Source organism: Rhinoderma darwinii, chromosome 6, assembly GCF_050947455.1.
Source record: "Rhinoderma darwinii isolate aRhiDar2 chromosome 6, aRhiDar2.hap1, whole genome shotgun sequence".
Taxonomy (NCBI): Eukaryota; Metazoa; Chordata; class Amphibia; order Anura; family Rhinodermatidae; genus Rhinoderma; species Rhinoderma darwinii.
This window is the reverse complement of record NC_134692.1, coordinates 133,997,084-134,017,702: the sequence shown is the minus strand read 5'-3', so window position 1 is coordinate 134,017,702 and position 20,619 is coordinate 133,997,084. Positions and strand designations below refer to the sequence as shown.

The 20,619-nt window shown below is 45.6% G+C and overlaps 2 protein-coding genes across 6 annotated transcripts in view; one reads left to right on the top strand and one right to left on the bottom strand.

Moving 5' to 3' along the window:
- Positions 1–800, top strand: part of CLUAP1 (clusterin associated protein 1) — a 57,983-nt gene extending 57,183 nt beyond the window's left edge. For all 5 annotated transcript variants that reach the window (XM_075830466.1, XM_075830462.1, XM_075830463.1 and 2 more), the window contains one exon: positions 94–800. In XM_075830466.1, coding sequence (XP_075686581.1) covers positions 94–270 — 177 coding nt within the window. In that variant the 3' untranslated portion in view covers positions 271–800. The remainder of the gene's footprint in view (positions 1–93) is intronic.
- Positions 695–20,590, bottom strand: NLRC3 (NLR family CARD domain containing 3). Its single transcript, XM_075830461.1, has 17 exons — positions 20,339–20,590; positions 18,577–20,254; positions 18,077–18,163; positions 14,657–14,740; positions 14,488–14,571; positions 12,483–12,566; positions 12,202–12,285; positions 12,007–12,090; positions 10,522–10,605; positions 10,341–10,424; positions 5,255–5,338; positions 4,811–4,894; positions 3,786–3,869; positions 2,593–2,676; positions 2,212–2,295; positions 2,029–2,112; positions 695–1,573 (listed from the first exon to the last, which is right to left on the bottom strand). The coding sequence occupies exons 1-17, from the start codon at positions 20,526–20,528 to the stop codon at positions 1,483–1,485; spliced, it is 3,138 nt and encodes a 1,045-aa protein (XP_075686576.1). The 5' UTR covers positions 20,529–20,590; the 3' UTR covers positions 695–1,482.
- Positions 20,591–20,619: the final 29 nt, after the last annotated feature.

Sequence of the window (20,619 nt, the reverse complement as noted above, 5' to 3'; positions counted from 1 at the left end):
AGGACAGGCGTAACGATGGTGACAGATGAGGCTCAGACCATTGCATGATGAGAGATCCTTGTACTAATATTTCACAATTGCTTATTCTCTCAGGATGGATTAGACGACAGTGAAATGGATGTGGAGGATGAAGAGGATGACGAAGAAGATGATGATGACGATGATGATGATGCAATCATGAGGACAAGAGGACCCAAGAGAGACTTGGGTAAAACCAGCAGACGGTTGCGACAAAATGAGTCATTTGTGGAGAGTGACAATGACTTCTAACATGGCCACATCCTGATCTCATTCTGATCACCGCAGGTCAGCAATCCTGACGTGTGTTTTAATAAATCCTGGGCCATCTTTGCTCAGAAATTAGCATTGTTCCATTCCTCTGTTAATCCTCCTGGAAATGTATGAATAAATTGACAACTCGGTGTTACCATTCTCCGGGTCAGTGGGCATGTCCTACACAACCTGACACTGTCCAATCATCCCTAACCGTAGGGACAAACCCTATTAACAAGGGGAATGCTAGCACTCCATTGTCAATTTATTCAGAAGTTTACAGGAGGAATAACAGAGGAGAAACACAACACAGAGTTCTAAGAAAAGAAGCTACAGAATTTTTATTTTATTGGGAATGCAATTATTTATTTCAGGAGAGCCGAGCGGGCTTCTTTAATAGACCAAGCTGAAAACCCCTCATTTATTTCCACTCCTTATTCCTTGTATTTATTTCTCCCTTATGTTTATTATAACTTTTTACATTTTTACAAGTTTTGTTTAGAAAAATAAAAAAAATCTTGTAATAATTCTCAGTATCTTCAATACAAAAGAAAACCGTGAAACGGACGTTCTAGACACAGTGGATCAAAAAGGAGCAAAAAACGTTAAATATTTTTTCTTCTTCTACGGCTACTGCATTTCTTTTTATATGATATGATATTTGGGAGAATGGAGTAGCCGCCAGATCTGCCGCATTGACTGTCTCATTGGTCTATACGTCCATGTGTCTCTGCCTTCCATATGACAATTACTGGTGGTCCTCCCATTGTGGCCCCAACACCCTTCTGCTGTGCTATAAGGGTATGTTCACACGGCTTATTTTCGGGCCGTAAAATTGGAAGCAGAACGCCTCCAAACATCTGCCTATTGATTTCAATGGGAAAAACGGCGTTCTGCTCCGACGGGCCGTTTTTTAAAACGGCCGCTTAAAAAAATGCCCGCAAAAAACAAGTGCATGTCACTTCTTGAGCCGTTTTTCATTGACTCTATAGAAAAACGGCCGCAAAAAAAAATTGGTAAATTTAAAGGGAAACACCCAAAAAACTGAACCTTTTAGTGGCAGATTTTAATAATGCTGCTGATACGAATTTGGTTGAAAACTGCTTCGTAGCATCGTCCTACTTATAGTTTCTCCAGTGTCCATTGTGATCGGATGTCCTCTGCTCAGCCGGTCAGTGCTCCAGGTCCACAGAGCTCCATGAAGGCTTCTCATATGTTAACCTTGCAGTGGGGCGCATCGTTCTTCAGCGTATCTGAGATGACCTTGGCCCCAGATTGACCAATGTGGTTTCCCTGCAAACTAAATGATAGAAAACTCATAGGACAAGTTATATTAGCTGGTAAAATCATTGTGATCATGTACTTGCATTTACCATATCTCAACCAGCGTCTTCTCCTACGCACTGCTGGCTGCTATTTTGTGTATCGCTTCCATTTTTTTTAAAGGGATTGTCCACTTTGGACAGTCGTTTTGATAGAAGGCTCTCTTGAAGATGAGCTATTTATAGTGTGGCTCGCTGCAGGAAATCTCAGTGATCAGCAGTAATCGGCAGCAAGTGTTCAATTTCCCTGCAGCACCACCACAGGAGAAATGAAGCATTGCACAGTTCCCATTGAAATCAATATGAGCCGGAGTCCTCCAGAGTGAGGGACTCTTTGTAGCCATGCTCTGCTTTTGGCTATTAGATGAGACCTGAACTGAAAACCACCTGAATGATGGGGCTGTAGGTAATGGACATGTAGGTGAAGACGTACCTGAGGGAGACGAGAGTAGAGTTTCCAGAGACTGCGTTAGCGAGACAGATGGCGCCGTCCAGACCTATGGAGTTTTCTTGCAAACTGTAAATACAAGATGGCTGTTACATGGGGTAGGTGATGATGTACTAATAAACTGTATCTGCCTGGTACATTATACACCTTCCCATATGTAGTACTCACTTTAGAGTCTGCAGGGTGCTGTTGACCTTCAGTGCGGCAGCTAAGGCCTTAGCTCCTCGAAGGCCAATGTTATTCCCTCGTAGACTGTAGAGAGACATAAATCTCAGTATTATGCAGATGTAGCAGAGCTGAACTTGTCATTTAACGGTATATGCAACGTAACTCACTACTGAAGGCCTAAGTTCTGCAACATCGATCTATATATTTGTATGGTTGGTTTTAATGTGGATAAAAATGTAAAAGAATCCCTATTCCTTAGGAGATTGAAGTTTTAATATATTAATTGGTTTTCCGGAGGTAAAAACATTGGAATCCATGCAGAATAATTGGGCAATACCCCTCTTAAAAAAAAAAAACCTCTGCTTCCCTGGAGGTACTCACTCGAGTGTGGTCAGACCTTTATTCACCCTTAAAGCCTCTGCTAGTGACTGCGCCCCCGATGGTCCAACAGCTGCACCCTGGAGACTGACGTAATAAAGAATTAAACACGGAAGAAAATACATTGTTCTAATATTTATGTAACGCCATATCTTTACCCGCTGGAATAATGACATAATACACTACCAACAAATTCATAGCAGATCATGTGACGTTAAATTCAGTTAGGCACTGTTGACTGATAGGATTTCTATAAGTGACTATCACTTGTTTTATTTTTTCACATTTTATTACTATCCCTATAAAAATATTATAATCATGAAATATTGCAGTTTTCACACTGGCCACAGAAGCACACACAATCAGCTGACATTTGATGTTTTCTGCAGCCCACTTTTCAGCTTTGCTTTGTAGACTGGGACAGTGTCAGCAGAGTAATCTCATTGCCATTAGAAGGCAGGGAATTTATTGACCGCTTTATTGTACTGCTGGAGGCCTACAAAAGGCAGCAGAGCTACACCAAATACATAGATCAGGCTCTGTATGTAGCTCTGCCCTGCCAGTCCTTGGTCCCTGAGGGTGAAGCAGTCCATCATTTTCTGGAGGCTGTATTATTCTATAGACACATTTCTGACCATTAACTCCCATTTATTGGCACTGCTATAAATCACACACCCTACCGGTTGCTCGATCCGTGTCTAGTTTCTCAGATCTGTAAGGCTGTGTTCACGCGGGGAAGATACGCAGCATATCCGCCCTGTGCGCCGCAGGGAATTCCGGGTGAAAAAGCGCACCAAACTGGTGCCGTTTTTCGCCAAGAATGTCCGCTTCGGAAAACTGCAGCAGCCTGTGATTGGCTGCAGTGCCGGTCACATGGGATGAAACGTCATCGCTGGAGGGAGGAACACAAACTTCTGGGTAAGTATGAGATTTTTTTTTTTCTGAGTTGCGTTTTTGCGGCGGAATCACTGTGCACCCCGCCGCAAAAAATGCAACATCTGCTATTTGTTGCAGGTTTTCCCTCCTCTCTAGCCACTTATTCCATCTTATCCCTCTCCACCTAGATCAGCACATTATTGTTACCATCTCTTAGTGCTTCGCCTGACCATTCATCGTAATCGCCACACCACTTCCACATGACCATCCACACTTCTTATGTTCATTTTTAAAGCCATAGCATTATTCATTAGACTTACTAAAGAGCAGAAAGGCTACAGTTTTCTTGCAGAGCGCTTGCCAGTGCACACGTGCCCTCATCTCCGATGACATTTTCCTGCAAACTAATCAGATTGGAGTAATTATAATGTCGTTTATGTTTTAGGCCAAAACAGAAGTCTAAAATATTAAAGGGGTTCTTCGCTTTGGATAATCTCTACTTGTTAGGAGGTCTCTTGACAATAAGTGGATCACAAAGTGTCCCCCTGCTGGGCCCTCCAGTGATCATCTGTGAGCTGTGGGGAACCTTTGCAGTAAGTGTTTAATTTCCCTGCAGCGCCACCACAGGGGAAACAGCATTACGCAGTGCCCATTCATATTAAGAGTGTTGTCTGTGTAATGCAGGACAGGACAGGACAGGTCCTCCGAAGAGAGAGACACTTTACAACCGCTCTCCACTGCCCAAGATATGAGGATCCTGAACAGAAGACCCGCGCCCTCTATTACTTGAGAATTCCCATATAGAGTGTATAAAAATGGGTTGTCTAAACTGGGCAACCAGTTTAAGGAGCAACTCTAGTCAGGTAGACATCCTACCCATTCAATTCGATATGATATTCTGCTGCGGAGTTTCCGTTTTCTAAGCGTGAAGAGAATGTGAAATCTCTACTTTATCCTCAAGCATTATGGGAAGGATATTCAAAATAAAATATGGTATTCACCATGAATTCTGGCCTGCTGCAGCCACCACTAGGGGGAGCCTACTTCACATGATTTATACATTGATCTCAATAATATAACTGTATACAGTACAGTTCCCCCTAGTGGTGGCTGCAGCCAGACAAATGTATAATCTTACTCTATGACATTGCAGGGGATTTGGAGCTCTGTATCACTGTATTAATCAGCTCAGAATGGTGGTTAAAGTTGGACAATCACTTTTAAGTCCGTAGCAAATATTGTCACGTCCGCTCCATCCTATTTTTTGGGTAGTTGCAGAAAACCGGTAGATTATTTATCCCCTATTTACCTACGGCGTCCATATTTAGTTTCTATTCATACTTACTCCAAACAACGCAGATGCTGGTTAACACGAAGAGCTTCGGCAAGTGACCGCGCTGACCCCACCCGCAGAAAATTCCACTGGAGACTGAAGGAGAGAAATTACAAGGGGTTAATAAGTGGTCTCCCAGAGAAGTAGTGGAGCGGATATGAACCCCAGACTTTTCTTTAAAGATCATCCAACTACAGGGAGGTGAAATCTGGTGAATTGGCAAGAATGTTGATTTTTTTTTTAACCAAAAATAGAACGGGGTATAGTACATAAAATCAAGGAAGTGATATATTTAACCCTTTAATATCGGCATTACCTTATTTGCATAGAGTTCCACTGGCATCAGAAACTGCCTATGTGAATGCAGGGAGAAGAACAGATGGTTGACCACCCAATGCCCGGGAAACGTTCTCTTACAGGCCGGCCATTCACATGACGTTCATTGCGAGAACTTACTGTAGAGACTCCAGACTCCGGTTCTCCCTCAGTGCTCTGGAAAGTGCCTCCGCGCCCTCATCATGCAGCAAGTTCGCCGTGAGACTGTAGGTGCGACAGATAAACTTTCATAGCATTTTATTTCTACTTTTTTAGCTTCTTACCTTTTATATAGTGAACATTATAATAATAATAATAATCTTTATTTTTATAGCGCCAACATATTACGCAGCACTTTACAATTTAGAGGGAACATGAAACAAACAATATCAGACATTACATAGTGACAAAGTTAATTTACAATTCAAACCTGAGGAGTGAGGACCCTGCTCGCAAGAGCTTACAATCTATGAGGACATAAGGGAGACACAAAGTGTAACAGTGTTTGTTCTGTACAATAGTCCGGCCATTTTTATACACATGGGGTGGTAACATAAAGCTGCATGAGCCGGTCACCAGCCAGTATCCGTGTATGACGGACATGAAGAGAAGGAGTGTGAGTGAATCTTATTCTGATGACTAATCTAGAAGGAGGGCCATGGAAAGGAATCAGATTAGGGAATGTTATAGGCCTGTCTAAATAGATGTATTTTCAGGGCACATTTAAAACTGTGGATATTGGGAATTAATCGGATTGTCTGGGGTAGCACATTCCAGAGGACGGTGCAGCACGAGAGAAATCCTGGAGACGGTAGTGGGAGGTTCGGATTATGGAGGATGTTAATCTAAAGTCATTGGCAGAACGTAGAGCGCGAGTAGGGTGGTAGACAGAGATGAGGGAGGAGATGTAAGGAGGTGCAGCACTGTGGAGAGCTTTGTGGGTGAGAGTAATAAGTTTGAATTTTATTCTGAAGGGGATGGGCTACCACGGCAGTGACTGGCACAGATTAGAGGCGTTGGTGTAGCGGTTGGTCATAAAGATGAGCCTGGCTGCTGCATTGAGGATAGATAGGAGAGGGGAGAGTTTAGTGAAGGGAAGACCGACTAGTAATGAGTTACAGGAGTCAAGATGAGAGTGAATCAGAGCAACAATGAGAGTTTTGGCGGTTTCCTCCGTAAGAAAAGGGCGGATTCTGGAGATATTTTTGAGGTGAAAATGACAGGAGCGTGAAAGTGATTGAATGTGAGGAGTAAAGGAAAGATCTGAGTCAAAAATAACCCCGAGACAGCGGGCGTGCTGCTTAGGAGTTATGGTAGTGATAGAGACAGCGGGCGTGCTGCTTAGGAGTTATGATAGTGATAGAGACAGCGGGCGTGCTGCTTAGGAGTTATGATAGTGATAGAGACAGCGGGCGTGCTGCTTAGGAGTTATGGTAGTGATAGAGACAGCGGACGTGCTGCTTAGGAGTGATGGTAGTGATAGAGACAGCGGGCGTGCTGCTTAGGAGTGATGGTAGTGATAGAGACAGTGGGCGTGCTGCTTAGGAGTGATGGTAGTGATAGAGACAGCGGGCGTGCTGCTTAGGAGTTATGGTAGTGATAGAGACAGCGGGCGTGCTGCTTAGGAGTGATGGTAGTGATAGAGACAGCGGGCGTGCTGCTTAGGAGTTATGGTAGTGATAGAGACAGCGGGCGTGCTGCTTAGGAGTTATGATAGTGATAGAGACAGCGGGCGTGCTGCTTAGGAGTTATGATAGTGATAGAGACAGCGGGCGTGCTGCTTAGGAGTTATGGTAGTGATAGAGACAGCGGGCGTGCTGCTTAGGAGTTATGGTAGTGATAGAGACAGCGGGCGTGCTGCTTACGAGTTATGATAGTGATAGAGACAGCGGGCGTGCTGCTTAGGGGTTATGGTAGTGATAGAGACAGCGGGCGTGCTGCTTAGGAGTTATGGTAGTGATAGAGACAGCGGGCGTGCTGCTTAGGAGTTATGATAGTGATAGAGACAGCGGGCGTGCTGCTTAGGAGTTATGATAGTGATAGAGACAGCGGGCGTGCTGCTTAGGAGTTATGGTAGTGATAGAGACAGCGGGCGTGCTGCTTAGGAGTTATGGTAGTGATAGAGACAGCGGGAGTGCTGCTTAGGAGTTATGGTAGTGATAGAGACAGCGGGCGTGCTGCTTAGGAGTTATGGTAGTGATAGAGACAGCGGGCGTGCTGCTTAGGGGTTATGGTAGTGATAGAGACAGCGGGCGTGCTGCTTAGGAGTTATGGTAGTGATGGAGACAGCGGGCGTGCTGCTTAGGAGTTATGGTAGTGATAGAGACAGCGGGCGTGCTGCTTAGGAGTTATGGTAGTGATAGAGACAGCGGGCGTGCTGCTTAGGAGTTATGATAGTGATAGAGACAGCGGGCGTGCTGCTTAGGAGTTATGGTAGTGATAGAGACAGCGGGCGTGCTGCTTAGGAGTTATGGTAGTGATAGAGACAGCGGGAGTGCTGCTTAGGAGTTATGGTAGTGATAGAGACAGCGGGCGTGCTGCTTAGGAGTTATGGTAGTGATAGAGACAGCGGGCGTGCTGCTTAGGGGTTATGGTAGTGATAGAGACAGCGGGCGTGCTGCTTAGGAGTTATGGTAGTGATGGAGACAGCGGGCGTGCTGCTTAGGAGTTATGGTAGTGATAGAGACAGCGGGCGTGCTGCTTAGGAGTTATGGTAGTGATAGAGACAGCGGGCGTGCTGCTTAGGAGTTATGATAGTGATAGAGACAGCGGGCGTGCTGCTTAGGAGTTATGGTAGTGATAGAGACAGCGGGTGTGCTGCCTAAGAGTTATGGTAGTGATAGAGACAGCGGGCGTGCTGCTTAGGAGTTATGGTAGTGATAGAGACAGCGGGCGTGCTGCTTAGGAGTGATGGTAGTGATAGAGACAGCGGGCGTGCTGCTTAGGAGTTATGATAGTGATAGAGACAGCGGGCGTGCTGCTTAGGAGTTATGGTAGTGATAGAGACAGCGGGCGTGCTGCTTAGGGGTTATGGTAGTGATAGAGACAGCGGGCGTGCTGCTTAGGAGTTATGATCGTGCCACACACAGAGATGGAGACATCAGGTTTAGGTTGGTTAGTAGATGGTGGGAACACAAGGAGCTCAGTTTTAGAAAGATTCAGTTTCAGATAGAGAGAGGACATGATGTTAGAGACAGCGGACAGACAATCACTGGTGTTCTTTATTAGAGCAGGGGTGATGTCACGGGAAGAGACATATAATTGGGTGTCATCAGCGTAAAGATGGTACTGGAAGCCAAATCTGCTGATGGTTTGTCCAATAGGTGCTGTGTAGAGAGAAAAGAGCAGCGGACCTAGGACTGATCCCTGAGGAACCCCGACAAAAAGGGGAAGAGGAGAAGTGGAACCAGCAAATGACACACTGAATGAGCGGTCAGAGAGATAGGAGGAAAACCAAGAGAGAGCCGCGTCCTTGAGGCCAATAGAGTGGAGCATGTTAAGTAGAAGTTTGTGGTCTACAGTGTCAAAGGCTGCAGAGAGATCCAGACGAATCAGTAGAGAGGATTTGCCATTAGATTTAGCCGCCAAGAGATCATTTGAGACTTTAGTAAGGGCAGTTTCTGTGGAGTGTAGAGTGCGGAAACCAGATTGTAAGGGGTCTAGAATGGAGTTAGCAGAGAGATAGCGGATAAGGCGAGAGTAGACCAAGCGTTCCAGGAGTTTGGAGATGAAGGGCAGATTAGAGACTGGTCGGTAGTTGGCAGCGCTGGATGGGTCAAGAGTTGTTGTTTTTTCAGTAATGGGTTTATAACGTCATGTTTAAAAGAGGAGGGAAAGATACCAGAGGAAAGAGAGAGGTTAAATATTTTAGTCAGGTGACTAGTGACAGCTGGGGAGAGGGACTGGAGGAGGTGTGAGGGGAGAGGGACTGGAGGAGGTGTGAGGGGAGAGGGACTGGAGGAGGTGTGAGGGGACAGGATCACTAGGGCAAGTAGTAGGACGAGAAGAAGAGAGGAGCCTGGAGACTTCTTCTTCTGTTATTGGGTCAAATGCTGAGAGTGAAGAAGAGGGAGTGCGGGAGGGAAGGGGATCGATGTTACTAGGGGACTGGGAGATAATATCATGCCGGATATTGTCAATTTTAACTTTAAAATAAGTGGCCAGGTCTTCAGCACTGAGATCTGTGATTGGCGTCTGCACTTTAGGACTAAGGAGGGAGTGAAAAGTATCAAAGAGGCGTTTTGGATTATTAGATAGTTGGGAGATGAGAGAAGTGAAATAGACTTGTTTGGCGCAGTGAAGGGCAGAGTTGTAAGTTTTGAGCATAAATTTGTAATGGGGGAAATCTGCAGCCAAATGCGATTTTCTCCACAGTCGTTCGGCACATCTCGAGCACCGCTGAAGAAAGCGGGATTGAGGCGCGTGCCAGGGCTGTCTTTGTAGAGTGGTTCGGAGTGTAGGGGGGGCTGCTTCATCCAATGCATTCTTGAGAGTGTTATTGGAAAGTTTGGCAGCCAGATTGGGACAGGAGAGGGAAGTGATAGGGGACAATGAGGACTGTAGACTGTCTATGAGTTACCATAATGGAGCACATACAGTTCTGGATATTTTGTCAGTCCTTGTAAAGCTGTGGCTCCGGACACATTCAAAATTACATTTATTACTATATAATATCAATGCTTTCTGTATGAATGATCCTGCCACTGAAATGAATGGAAATCCTAAGAGGAGGAGTTATAAATGCTAATTCTAGTGTGGGCGGTCATGTGGCCATTTTTACCGCTGTAGCATACATAAACCTGACAGTCATGCAGGGAGATAAGAGCGTGACCGGGTGACCAAAGATTCTCAATTTCTCAGCGTTTTTTCCGCTCATCATTTCTGCAGCGTGTGGATGGGATTTGTTCGATTCTCATCCACTCTGCTGCTATTGTATTATACTGCGGATATTCCGCAATAAAATCTGTTGCAGACAATCTGCAGTATTTACGCTACGTGTGAACTGACCCTAACGGTGGTGAGGGCCGTTTTGCCATCTCCACTGTGGGCACCAACCTGCTTAGAAACCCCTCTTTTAAAAATCCTGTGTTTGCCCCTGCCCCTCCCCCATAGCAATTATGCCAGACATGCTTATTAATGGAAGGACTTGGCGCTTACATACCGGGCACTGCATATAGAAAGCAATGTAGACACCAACCAGCAGCTGCCCATAACCGGCCATACTTACTCCAAGTGCGTCAGGGTGGAGTTTTTCTGCAGAGACTGCGCCAAAGCCTGAGCCCCCTCGCTGCTGATGGAGTTCTCCCGCAAGCTGAGGAACGGGAGGAAAACAGAAGTATATATAGATATAAAAGCTGGGAATACGTACGACATGTCGCCGTCTATTAGGAGAAATGTGGAAGACTCACTTAAGATGTCTCAGACTGTGGTTCCGGCTCAAGCCGCCGGTCAGGGACCTCAGGCCGTGGTTACTGATGGAATTACTCTGCAGGCTAAACATAAATGATTTCAGTGTCTAAAATACATGAGAAGCTGCTGAAGAAAAGCGGAAATCAACTAAATAAGAGGAAATAAACAATGACATTATTCTGTAAAAAAGTGATGTTTCAGAAAGTTCCATTTAAAGGGATACTCCACCTTTAGATGCCTGGGGTCTAAAATGATACTAACTGCTTTGAGCGCTATTTTGTGGCATCCATTATCAGTGACACCTAAGTAAATGAGTACTTTAATTGGCTTTTTACGGATTTTGCTACCTGGAAACCATCAACAAGTAGGTTACTGCTGACAAATCTTATGGTTTTCGTTTTATTCTAATTATGAGATGCTCGAGGCTACCGAATACCCCATTCACATGCAACAGAAAAAAATCAGCATCAATTTTAGGGCATGCTGCAGATATTTACGGATTTGCTGTTGATTTAACCCATTGCTATGAATGCAGATTTTGCCATTCCTTTCTGTCCACTCCATTGCAGATTATCCACTGATGTTAACATAGCGTAAAAGGTTCCCCATCGTAAACCCTTGTACATTGTTATCATATAACGCCACAAAATGACAACTGCAGGTCTGTCAACATCAGCTTGCTGATAGTTTCCATTTAGTAACAGGTGTTGTTTCTACATTGCAAACAGTAAAAATCATCTGAAAACGCATGAATACACGAAGAAAGATAAAAAAAAAAAAGATCTATTATAAAGTTATAGCTAGATATTATATCTGACGACTATGGAACCAATGTTAACCCCTTGTGGAGCACTGCTGTCATCCATTAAAATTCCAAATAATAAATGTTTCTCAAAGTACTTGGACTAAATGAGATATGGCCGTCTTTAGCTAAAGGATGATTCTTATACAGGAACTGCAATGATGTGAAGTAGACAGTCCCTACAATGAGGAAGCCTTCCCTAATATAAAGTCACGGCATATAGTGACCAGTCATCCCACTCACCATTTGCGTATGTTCACACAGGGCAGATACGCTGTGTAAAAGTACACCGCGTATCTGTCCTAGGGAATTCCAGACGAAAAACCACAACCGGGCACATAGCAGTCTACTATTATTTATCTATACAACACGGATATGTAATTCAGCTGTGTGCACGAGGCCTTAGACAATGTACGGCCACAGTTCTGTCGGACATTAGTGGCGCTGTTTCTCAGACCCTTTATTCTCAATGGGTTGTGTCTGATATTACAGTATTCACTTGAATAGGGCTGAGCTGCAATACCAAACACAGCCTATGAACAAGAGTGGCGCTGTTTCTGGAAATAAAAAGTAGACCTATTTTTCTCATTTTAGACAACTCCTTTAAGATTTTTAGAAAGATCCGCCATGTTTTCTCTCCATCCCTCCCTCCATGTAGTCCCAGATGTGATATATCACTTACTCCAGGGTGATTAAACTTGAGTTTGCAGGAAGAGCTTCAGCCAAAGCCGCAGCTCCATCGTCCCCCAGGCTGTTGCTTGATAACCTGCAGACAAAACCCCAAGGAAGTGAAATCATGAGAACTTCCCCAGTACAATCGCCATGTGGTGGGAGGACAGATCAGAACCAGGACAAAGCAGAAGTAAAGCTCACTCACCACAGCTCCTGGAGTACCTGGTTCTCCTTCAGACTTGATGCCAGGCCCTCCGCTCCGGCAGCTTCAATGCCGTTCTTCTTTATACTGTTGGGTGACAAGATAGGGTCTTATCTTTGCTGGATAGACCCCGGATCATAAATATGGGACCCTAATAGATAATCTGCAAAGGTAGCACCCAAAGTCCAGGTGCCTAAGAGGGCCCAAAGGCTCCTCTGCCAGATAGGAGGACCCCAGCACATGGTCGGTGGGGGCCCTCTCACACATAAAATATACCCACTTACTTTAGGGCCCTCAGCATGCGATTCATCCGTAGAGACTGAGCCAAGTGTTGAGCCCCGTCCGATTTGATGCGATTGTTTTGTAGACTGCAAGAAAGATATAGAAATGAGCCTGGTGATGAGGACACAAACTAGAGGGACACCAAAGAATCCCCAAAAAAAAGAGACCGGTGACGGATCTGCATCTGAGAAATATTTCAACGCTGATGCAATTCTCGGAAGACATTTCTGATTCCTTTTCCGCCGTCTTTAGAGAGAATGAATCAAGTAGACGCAGACCAAGTCTGGAGGTCCATATCCGCAGCTTTACATGAAGCTTGTGCAGGAGCTCCCGGGTACAGAGAGGAACATTCATTAATACAATTAGGTGGCCATAAACAGGACTGGTTTTAGGAGTGATGCATTAGCCATCCCTGCTAGCCCAGCACCCAGGCCTTGTGACCACCACAAATCTTAATATTAATTGTATAGAAGTCTTGTTGAAACATTGTTTAGAATGGTTATTAGATGACTTGATGTATGGAGCTGTTATTTGGTCACTGTATGGTGGTATGTGAGCACTGTATATTGGTATTATAGAAGCACTGTATGGTGGTATTATGTGAGCACTGTATGGTGATATTATATGAGCACTGTATGGTGGTATTATGTGAGCACTGTATGGTGGTATTATGTGAGCACTGTATGGTTGTATTATGTGAGCACTGTATGGTGGTATGTGAGCACTGTATGGTTGTATTATGTGAGCACTGTATATTGGTATTATAGAAGCACTGTGTGGTGATATTATATGAGCACTGTATGGTGGTATTATGTGAGCACTGTATGGTGGTATTATGTGAGCACTGTATGGTGGTATTATGTGAGCACTGTATGGTGGTATTATATGAGCACTGTATGGTGATATTATGTGAGCACTGTATGGTGGTATGTGAGCACTGTATGGTGATATTATGTGAGCACTGTATGGTGGTATTATATGAGCACTGTATGGTGGTATGTGAGCACTGTATGGTGGTATTATGTGAGCACTGTATGGTGGTATTATGTGAGCACTGTATGGTGGTATGTGAGCACTGTATATTGGTATTATATAAGCACTGTATGGTGGTATTATTTGAGCACTGTATATTGGTATTATATAAGCACTGTATGGTGGTATTATGTGAGCACTGTATATTGGTATTATATAAGCACTGTATGGTGGTATTATGTGAGCACTGTATATTGGTATTATATAAGCACTGTATGGTGGTATTATGTGAGCACTGTATATTGGTATTATGTGAGCACTGTATGGTGGTATTATGTGAGCTCTGTATGGTGGTATTATATAAGCACTGTATGGTGGTATTATTTGAGAACTGTATAATGGTATTAATTGAGCACTATGGTAGTATTATTTGGACAAAGTAGGGATTATGTGAGCACTGTATGGTGGTATTATGTGAGCACTGTATGGTGGTATTATATAAGCACTATATGTTGGTATTATTTGAGCACTGTATATTGTCATTATTTGAGCACTGTGTTATTATTTGAGAACTGTATGGTGTTATTATTTGGACAATGTATGGATTATTTAGTCACTGAATGTTGAAATTATTTGAGCACTTTGTGGCGGTATTTACTAGGTACTGTATAGTACATTATTTTCAGTGTGTGTTGGTGGCAGCATACTGTATGATGCTGATAATTAGATACTATATGGGATAGTTATTTGTACCCTATATTGATAATATACCATATGGGGAGTGGAGCACTAAGAGAAATCACCCCCCAGTGTGCCATCCAACATATTGCCAACTGTTAATAGCCCCACTATGTACAGCCAGGATGATCTCGGTAGCTGTGCATCCTTCTCTTTCTCCTCTCCTGCCTGATGTAAGGCAATGAAAAGCTCTCCTTATCTTATGTACATGGTTCTTGGGCCAGAATCTGACATATATGAAAACTTTGAAATGATAAATTATAGGGGGGGGGGTGTAACCCGGTATAATCGACTTACTTGAGACTCAAAAGTACTTGATTGTTCCTCAGAGCTTCTGCCAGGGCTCGGGCACCATTGGGTCCAATGATGTTGCTGTGAAGGCTATGGCATGAAATGCAAGCAGTTAATGGTATGTTTATCCCTCATTGATAGGCTACAGGTTCCCCCCAAAACTTTGACCACTTACTCAAGAGAAGAAAGAGTACGGTTCACCATTAGAGCTTTTCCCAAAACTTTAATACCACGGTTACCCAACTGGTTTTCTGCAAGGCTGGAAATGAAGAACATTCAGGTAGGACACAGTTACTGACTTGTGGTTTTGAGTTACGTGGTTAATGCTCCAGTCATAGAAATAAAGAAGTCACGGGTGTCGCCTTGGAGAGAGGAACATCATGTCCTCTCTCTATCTAATACTGAATCTTTCTAAAACTGAGCTCCTTGTGTTCCCACCATCTACTAACCGACCTAAACCTGATATCTCCGTCTCAGTCTTTGGCACTAACATAACTCCTAGGCAGTACGCCCGCTGTCCTGGGGTTATTTTCTACTCAGATCTTTCCTTTACTTCGCACATTCAATCACTTTCACGCTCCTCTCACCTTCATCTCAAAAACATCTCCAGAATCCATTCCTTTCTTACTGTGAAAACAGCCAAAACTCTCTTTGTCGCACTGATTCATTCTCATCTTGACTCCTGTAACTCATTACTAATCGTCTTCCCCTCACTAAACTCTCCCCCTCCAATCTATCCTTAATGCAGCAGCCAGGCTCATCTTTCTGACCAACCGCTACATCAACAATTTCTACCCTGTGCCAGTCACTGCCCTGGACCACTACACCAATGCCTCTACCCTGTGCCAGTCACTGCCCTGGACCACTACACCAATGCCTCTACCCTGTGCCAGTCACTGTACTGGACCACTGCACCAATGCCTCTACCCTGTGCCAGTCACTGTACTGGACCCCTACAGCAATGCCTCTACCCTGTGCACTGGACCACTACACCAATGCCTCTACCCTGTGCCAGTCACTGTACTGGACCCCTACAGCAATGCCTCTACCCTGTGCACTGGACCACTACACCAATGCCTCTACCCTGTGCCAGTCACTGTACTGGACCCCTACAGCAATGCCTCTACCCTGTGCCAGTCACGGCCCTGGACCACTACACCAATGCCTCTACCCTGTGCCAGTCACTGTACTGGACCCCTACAGCAATGCCTCTAACCTGTGCCAGTCACGGCCCTGGACCACTACACCAATGCCTCTACCCTGTGCCAGTCACTGCCCTGGACCACTACAGCAATGCCTCTACCCTGTGCCAGTCACTGTACTGGACCACTACACCAATGCCTCTACCCTGTGCCAGTCATGTACTGGACCACTACACCAATGCTACTACCCTGTGCCAGTCACTGCACTAGACCACTACACCAATGCCTCTACCCTGTGCCAGTCACTGCCCTGGACCACTACACCAATGCCTCTACCCTGTGCCAGTCACTGCCCTGGACCACTACACCAATGCCTCTACCCTGTGCCAGTCACTGCACTGGACCACTACACCAATGCCTCTACCCTGTGCCAGTCACTGCCCTGGACCACTACACCAATGCCTCTACCCTGTGCCAGTCACTGTACTGGACCACTGCACCAATGCATCTACCCTGTGCCAGTCACTGTACTGGACCCCTACAGAAATGCCTCTACCCTGTGCACTGGACCACTACACCAATGCCTCTACCCTGTGCCAGTCACTGTACTGGACCCCTACAGCAATGCCTCTACCCTGTGCCAGTCAGGGCACTGGACCACTACATCAATGCCTCTACCCTGTGCCAGTCACTGCCCTGGACCACTACAGCAATGCCTCTACCCTGTGCCAGTCACTGTACTGGACCACTACACCAATGCTACTACCCTGTGCCAGTCACTGCACTAGACCACTACACCAATGCCTCTACCCTGTGCCAGTCACTGCCCTGGACCACTACACCAATGCCTCTACCCTGTGCCAGTCACTGCCCTGGACCACTACACCATGCCTCTACCCTGTGCCAGTCACTGCACTGGACCACTACACCAATGCCTCTACCCTGTGCCAGTCACTGCCCTGGACCACTACACCAATGCCTCTACCCTGTGCCAGTCACTGTACTGGACCCCTACAGCAATGCCTCTACCCTGTGCCAGTCACGGCCCTGGACCACTACACCAATGCCTCTACCCTGTGCCAGTCACTGCCCTGGACCACTACAGCAATGCCTCTACCCTGTGCCAGTCACTGTACTGGACCACTACACCAATGCTACTACCCTGTGCCAGTCACTGCACTAGACCACTACACCAATGCCTCTACCCTGTGCCAGTCACTGCCCTGGACCACTACACCAATGCCTCTACCCTGTGCCAGTCACTGCCCTGGACCACTACACCAATGCCTCTATGCTGTGCCAGTCACTGTACTGGACCACTACACCAATGCCTCTACCCTGTGCCAGTCACTGCACTGGACCACTACACCAATGCCTCTACCCTGTGCCAGTCACTGCGCTGGTCTGCTACACTAATGCCTCTACCCTGTGCGAGTCACTGTACTGGACCACTACACCAACACCTCTACCCTGTGCCAGTCACTGCACTGGTTGCCTATTTCTTTCAGAATGACATTTAAACTTATTACGCTCACCCACAAAGCTCTCCACAATGCTGCACCTCCTTACATCTCCTCCCTCATCTCTGTCTACCACCCTACTCGGGCTCTACCTTCTGCCAATGACCTTAGATCCTCCATAAGACTTCTCTTGCGCTGCACCAGTCCTCTGGAACGCGCTACCCTAGACAATCAGATTAATTCCCAACATCCACCGTTTTAAGCGTGCCCTGAAAACATATATTTTTAGACAGGCCTATAACATTCCCTAAATCGGACTCCTGTCCTTCCCCACCATTACATTAGTCATCAGTACGTGACCCCCTCATTCAGCAGTATCCCCCACACTCAATGTCAATACATTTTTCTTGTGGTTTTGTATTAAAGTACAAAACATACCCCAAACCCCAATCCCATAAACATAGTCCTGTTACAAAAGAATACAGAAAATACAATATGCAATGAGTTAAAGAATAGTCCATATGCTCTATATCCCCCACACCCCTTGCACCCGAATACACTTCATGTCTGTCATACACGGATACTGGCGGGTGACGGCTCAGGCAGCTTTATGTGTACTACCCCATGTGTATAAAAGATGGCCGGACCATTGTGCTTAACAAGCACTTTTTACATTTTGTATCCCCCTCTATTTCCTCATAGATTGTAAGCTCTTGTGATCAGAATCCTCACTCCTCTTGTTATAATTGTAAATGATCTTTGTCACTATGTAATGTCTGATTTTGTCTGTTCATGTTCCCTCTGAATTGTAAAGTGCTGCGGAATATGTTGGCGCTATATAAATTAATATTCTAATTATTATAGGTGTCTACAATGGAATACATGACTTGGACCCCCACTCATTTAGTAAACTTATGTCTTCATAAATGCAAGACCCATAATCTTATTAATTGTATTATCTGATCACACATTTATATTTCACGGATCGGTCACCTGATTTTCTGGATGGCGCAGTCTTTAGCACGCAGGATGCTGGCCAACAGTTCCATGACGTCATCTTTAAAGTTGTTGTTCTCCATTCTGTGCAAAGAAAAAGTATATGAGGCACAAGCTCTGCAGGTGACTTATGTATACGGCCCCATGCACACGACCGTAAAAAGCGTCCGTAATTGCGGACCTTAATTACGGTCCACAATTACAGACCCATTCACTTCTATTGACCGTGGAGACCTTCCCGTGTATTTACGGGAAGGTGTCCGGGCTGTAGAAAGCCACCGCAAAAGATAGGACATGTCCTATATTTTGCTTTTTACGGACTGTGCTCCCATACTTTGTATGGGAGGTTGTGCCGAACATGCAGGTGGCTGTCCACGGTCATCAGTGCCCGTAATCGCTGCCCGTGATTAAGGGCATGGCCATGTGCATGGGGCCTAAGAGCATGTCATGGGTAGTTATTATGGGAAATACATAAAGTCATCTAGCATAGTAATTACCGGAGGTTGGTGCAGTACTGGAGTTGTGGTAGGAAGTTCTGTACCAGTCCATAGTTCAGGCATTGGTTGAGATTTGTTTCTTGGGCACAGCTGCCTGAAACCCGTAGCAAATACGCAAGTGCAGAACACGTCAACGGGTTTAACTGACCCCGAAGACTTCCAGTCTTCAGAGCTTCCTCCACGACACTGATCAGTTCTGTGTGCCCCATCTCATACAGGCAGCACACCAAGTTCACCATCCCACTTGAAATGGTCTTTCCTGCACTGAGTAAGCTCTGCAGGTGATCTATTGCCGGCCCACGTTGGTTGCCTGGTTCCTCTTTACTTGGAAGACAACCAGCTAGAACACGCAGGACCTGAGGTGAAAGAAGTCCAGATAGGAAACGGAGGAAAATGGACAACTGTATTCCATCAGCTTGTAAAACCCGCTGGGTGGCACTTTTATAGTGATTGAGAAAGCCCAACTTGGGCCAAGAAACTCCTCCGTCAGCAAACAGGTCAAAGATGGCACGTTTAGAAGCAGAATAGTAGTGGACAGCTGCCAGGAACTCCTGCAGCAGAAGATGGCAGAAAGAGAACGATAAACATGAGGGGGAATTTTGAAAAACCAGCAATCGGGAACATAGACTGCCAGGTAAAATAGGTGTCTCTATCCCACATGATTTCAAGTCCGACTCATAAAGAATGGTCCGTTTCCTAAGCAGTCCCTGGAATGCCAGTTTCCCTAAATTGCCAAATGTTCTCCGGGCGTTAGTTGGTTGTTCTATCCCTTCTGAGTCACAAAACTGGGCCCTCAAATACCAGGAAAATATGGCAGACAATGTATCTGGTAGAGGTTGATATGTGGAGTCTTGAGCATGTAATGTAAACCCTAGAGAAAGTCCTATAATATGGCATAATGTGGGCACTGAACATAGGGCCTTCAAGGCACGGTGGCATTGTAGATGACCCCAGACCCTCTCCATGGTGCCATTGGTGTCATGGATCAGCTGGTCTAGAAAATCCCTAATTTCAGATGACCCTAAACCAGATATTTCTGTCATCCGATCCACAAGCCCACCAGGAATCTTTGAAGCTGCTCCTGGTCTTGATGTGATCCACACGCTGACATCAGGCAGCAGATTACCCCGTAGAATATTAGTAATGAGACACTCAGGCGGAAGTTCTTTCTGGGGGTCTGTGCTGCCAATAGAGTCTGAGAAATCGAGTGGAGCTCGTAATTCATCCAAGCCATCCAAAATGAGAAGAGAACTTGGTGGTGGCGTGGAATAGCCCGGGCAAGCAATACGTACCAACTTCTCTGCGGAAAGACGGTCATAAATATTCAACTCCCACAGGTTCAGAGACAACACAGATTTGATGTCTGTACACATCTCGCCACGAGCCCACTTTTCCACAAACAGTCTAACGAGGGTACTTTTACCAGCCCCTGCCACTCCCACCGTTAGGGTGATACGCGGCGGAAGACTGACTCGAGACAATGGCATTAGCATTTTTTCAAGAGACAACGTCTTAGGGCTTCCTCTCCCGGGCTGCTCTAGTTCTAGCTGTACAATGTCATGTTCTTGAAGCTGGGCATCTGTGAGGCCTTCCACCATTAGAACGGAGCCCAACTGCGCCAACAGTGGATGATGATCATCGTATTCCACATCGTCCAAATGTTTCCGAACCAGTGAATCTGTAAAGAAGACAAATGTGGTTCAAATGGATCAAATCAATGCTTTAACAAAACTCTAGAGTTCTCGTAAAGCACATCACTGACCATAGTGACGCATGCGCAGGTAAAGGCAGGTGCGACTGTTCTCTATGCAGTATTGGAGAGCTTGAAGAGATGCCCGGCCTTTCCCGCCTACTGTGTCCATAAGGACCTCCGCTCGCTTGGGCAATGGTAATTCCTGAAGGCGTTTCACCTCATCTACAGTCAACATTTGCAGCTCTTGCAGCTTGGTCATGATTTCCTTGAGGGACTCCGGACAGGCACTGGATGCCAGCTGTCTCCTGTACCGGAGAATCCATAGGCCTAACACGGTAGAGAGAAGAGGT

Coding starts and splice junctions, on each gene's coding strand:
- NLRC3 (XM_075830461.1), bottom strand. CDS start 20,528: ATGACCAAGCTGCAAGAGCTGCAAATGTTGACTGTAGATGAGGTGAAA. Junction 2,677..3,785: donor TGTAGCCTTTCTGCTCTTTA/GTAAGTCTAATG, acceptor TTATTACGTCAG/TCTCCAGGGTGCAGCTGTTG. Junction 1,574..2,028: donor TCTACTCTCGTCTCCCTCAG/GTACGTCTTCAC, acceptor TCTATCATTTAG/TTTGCAGGGAAACCACATTG.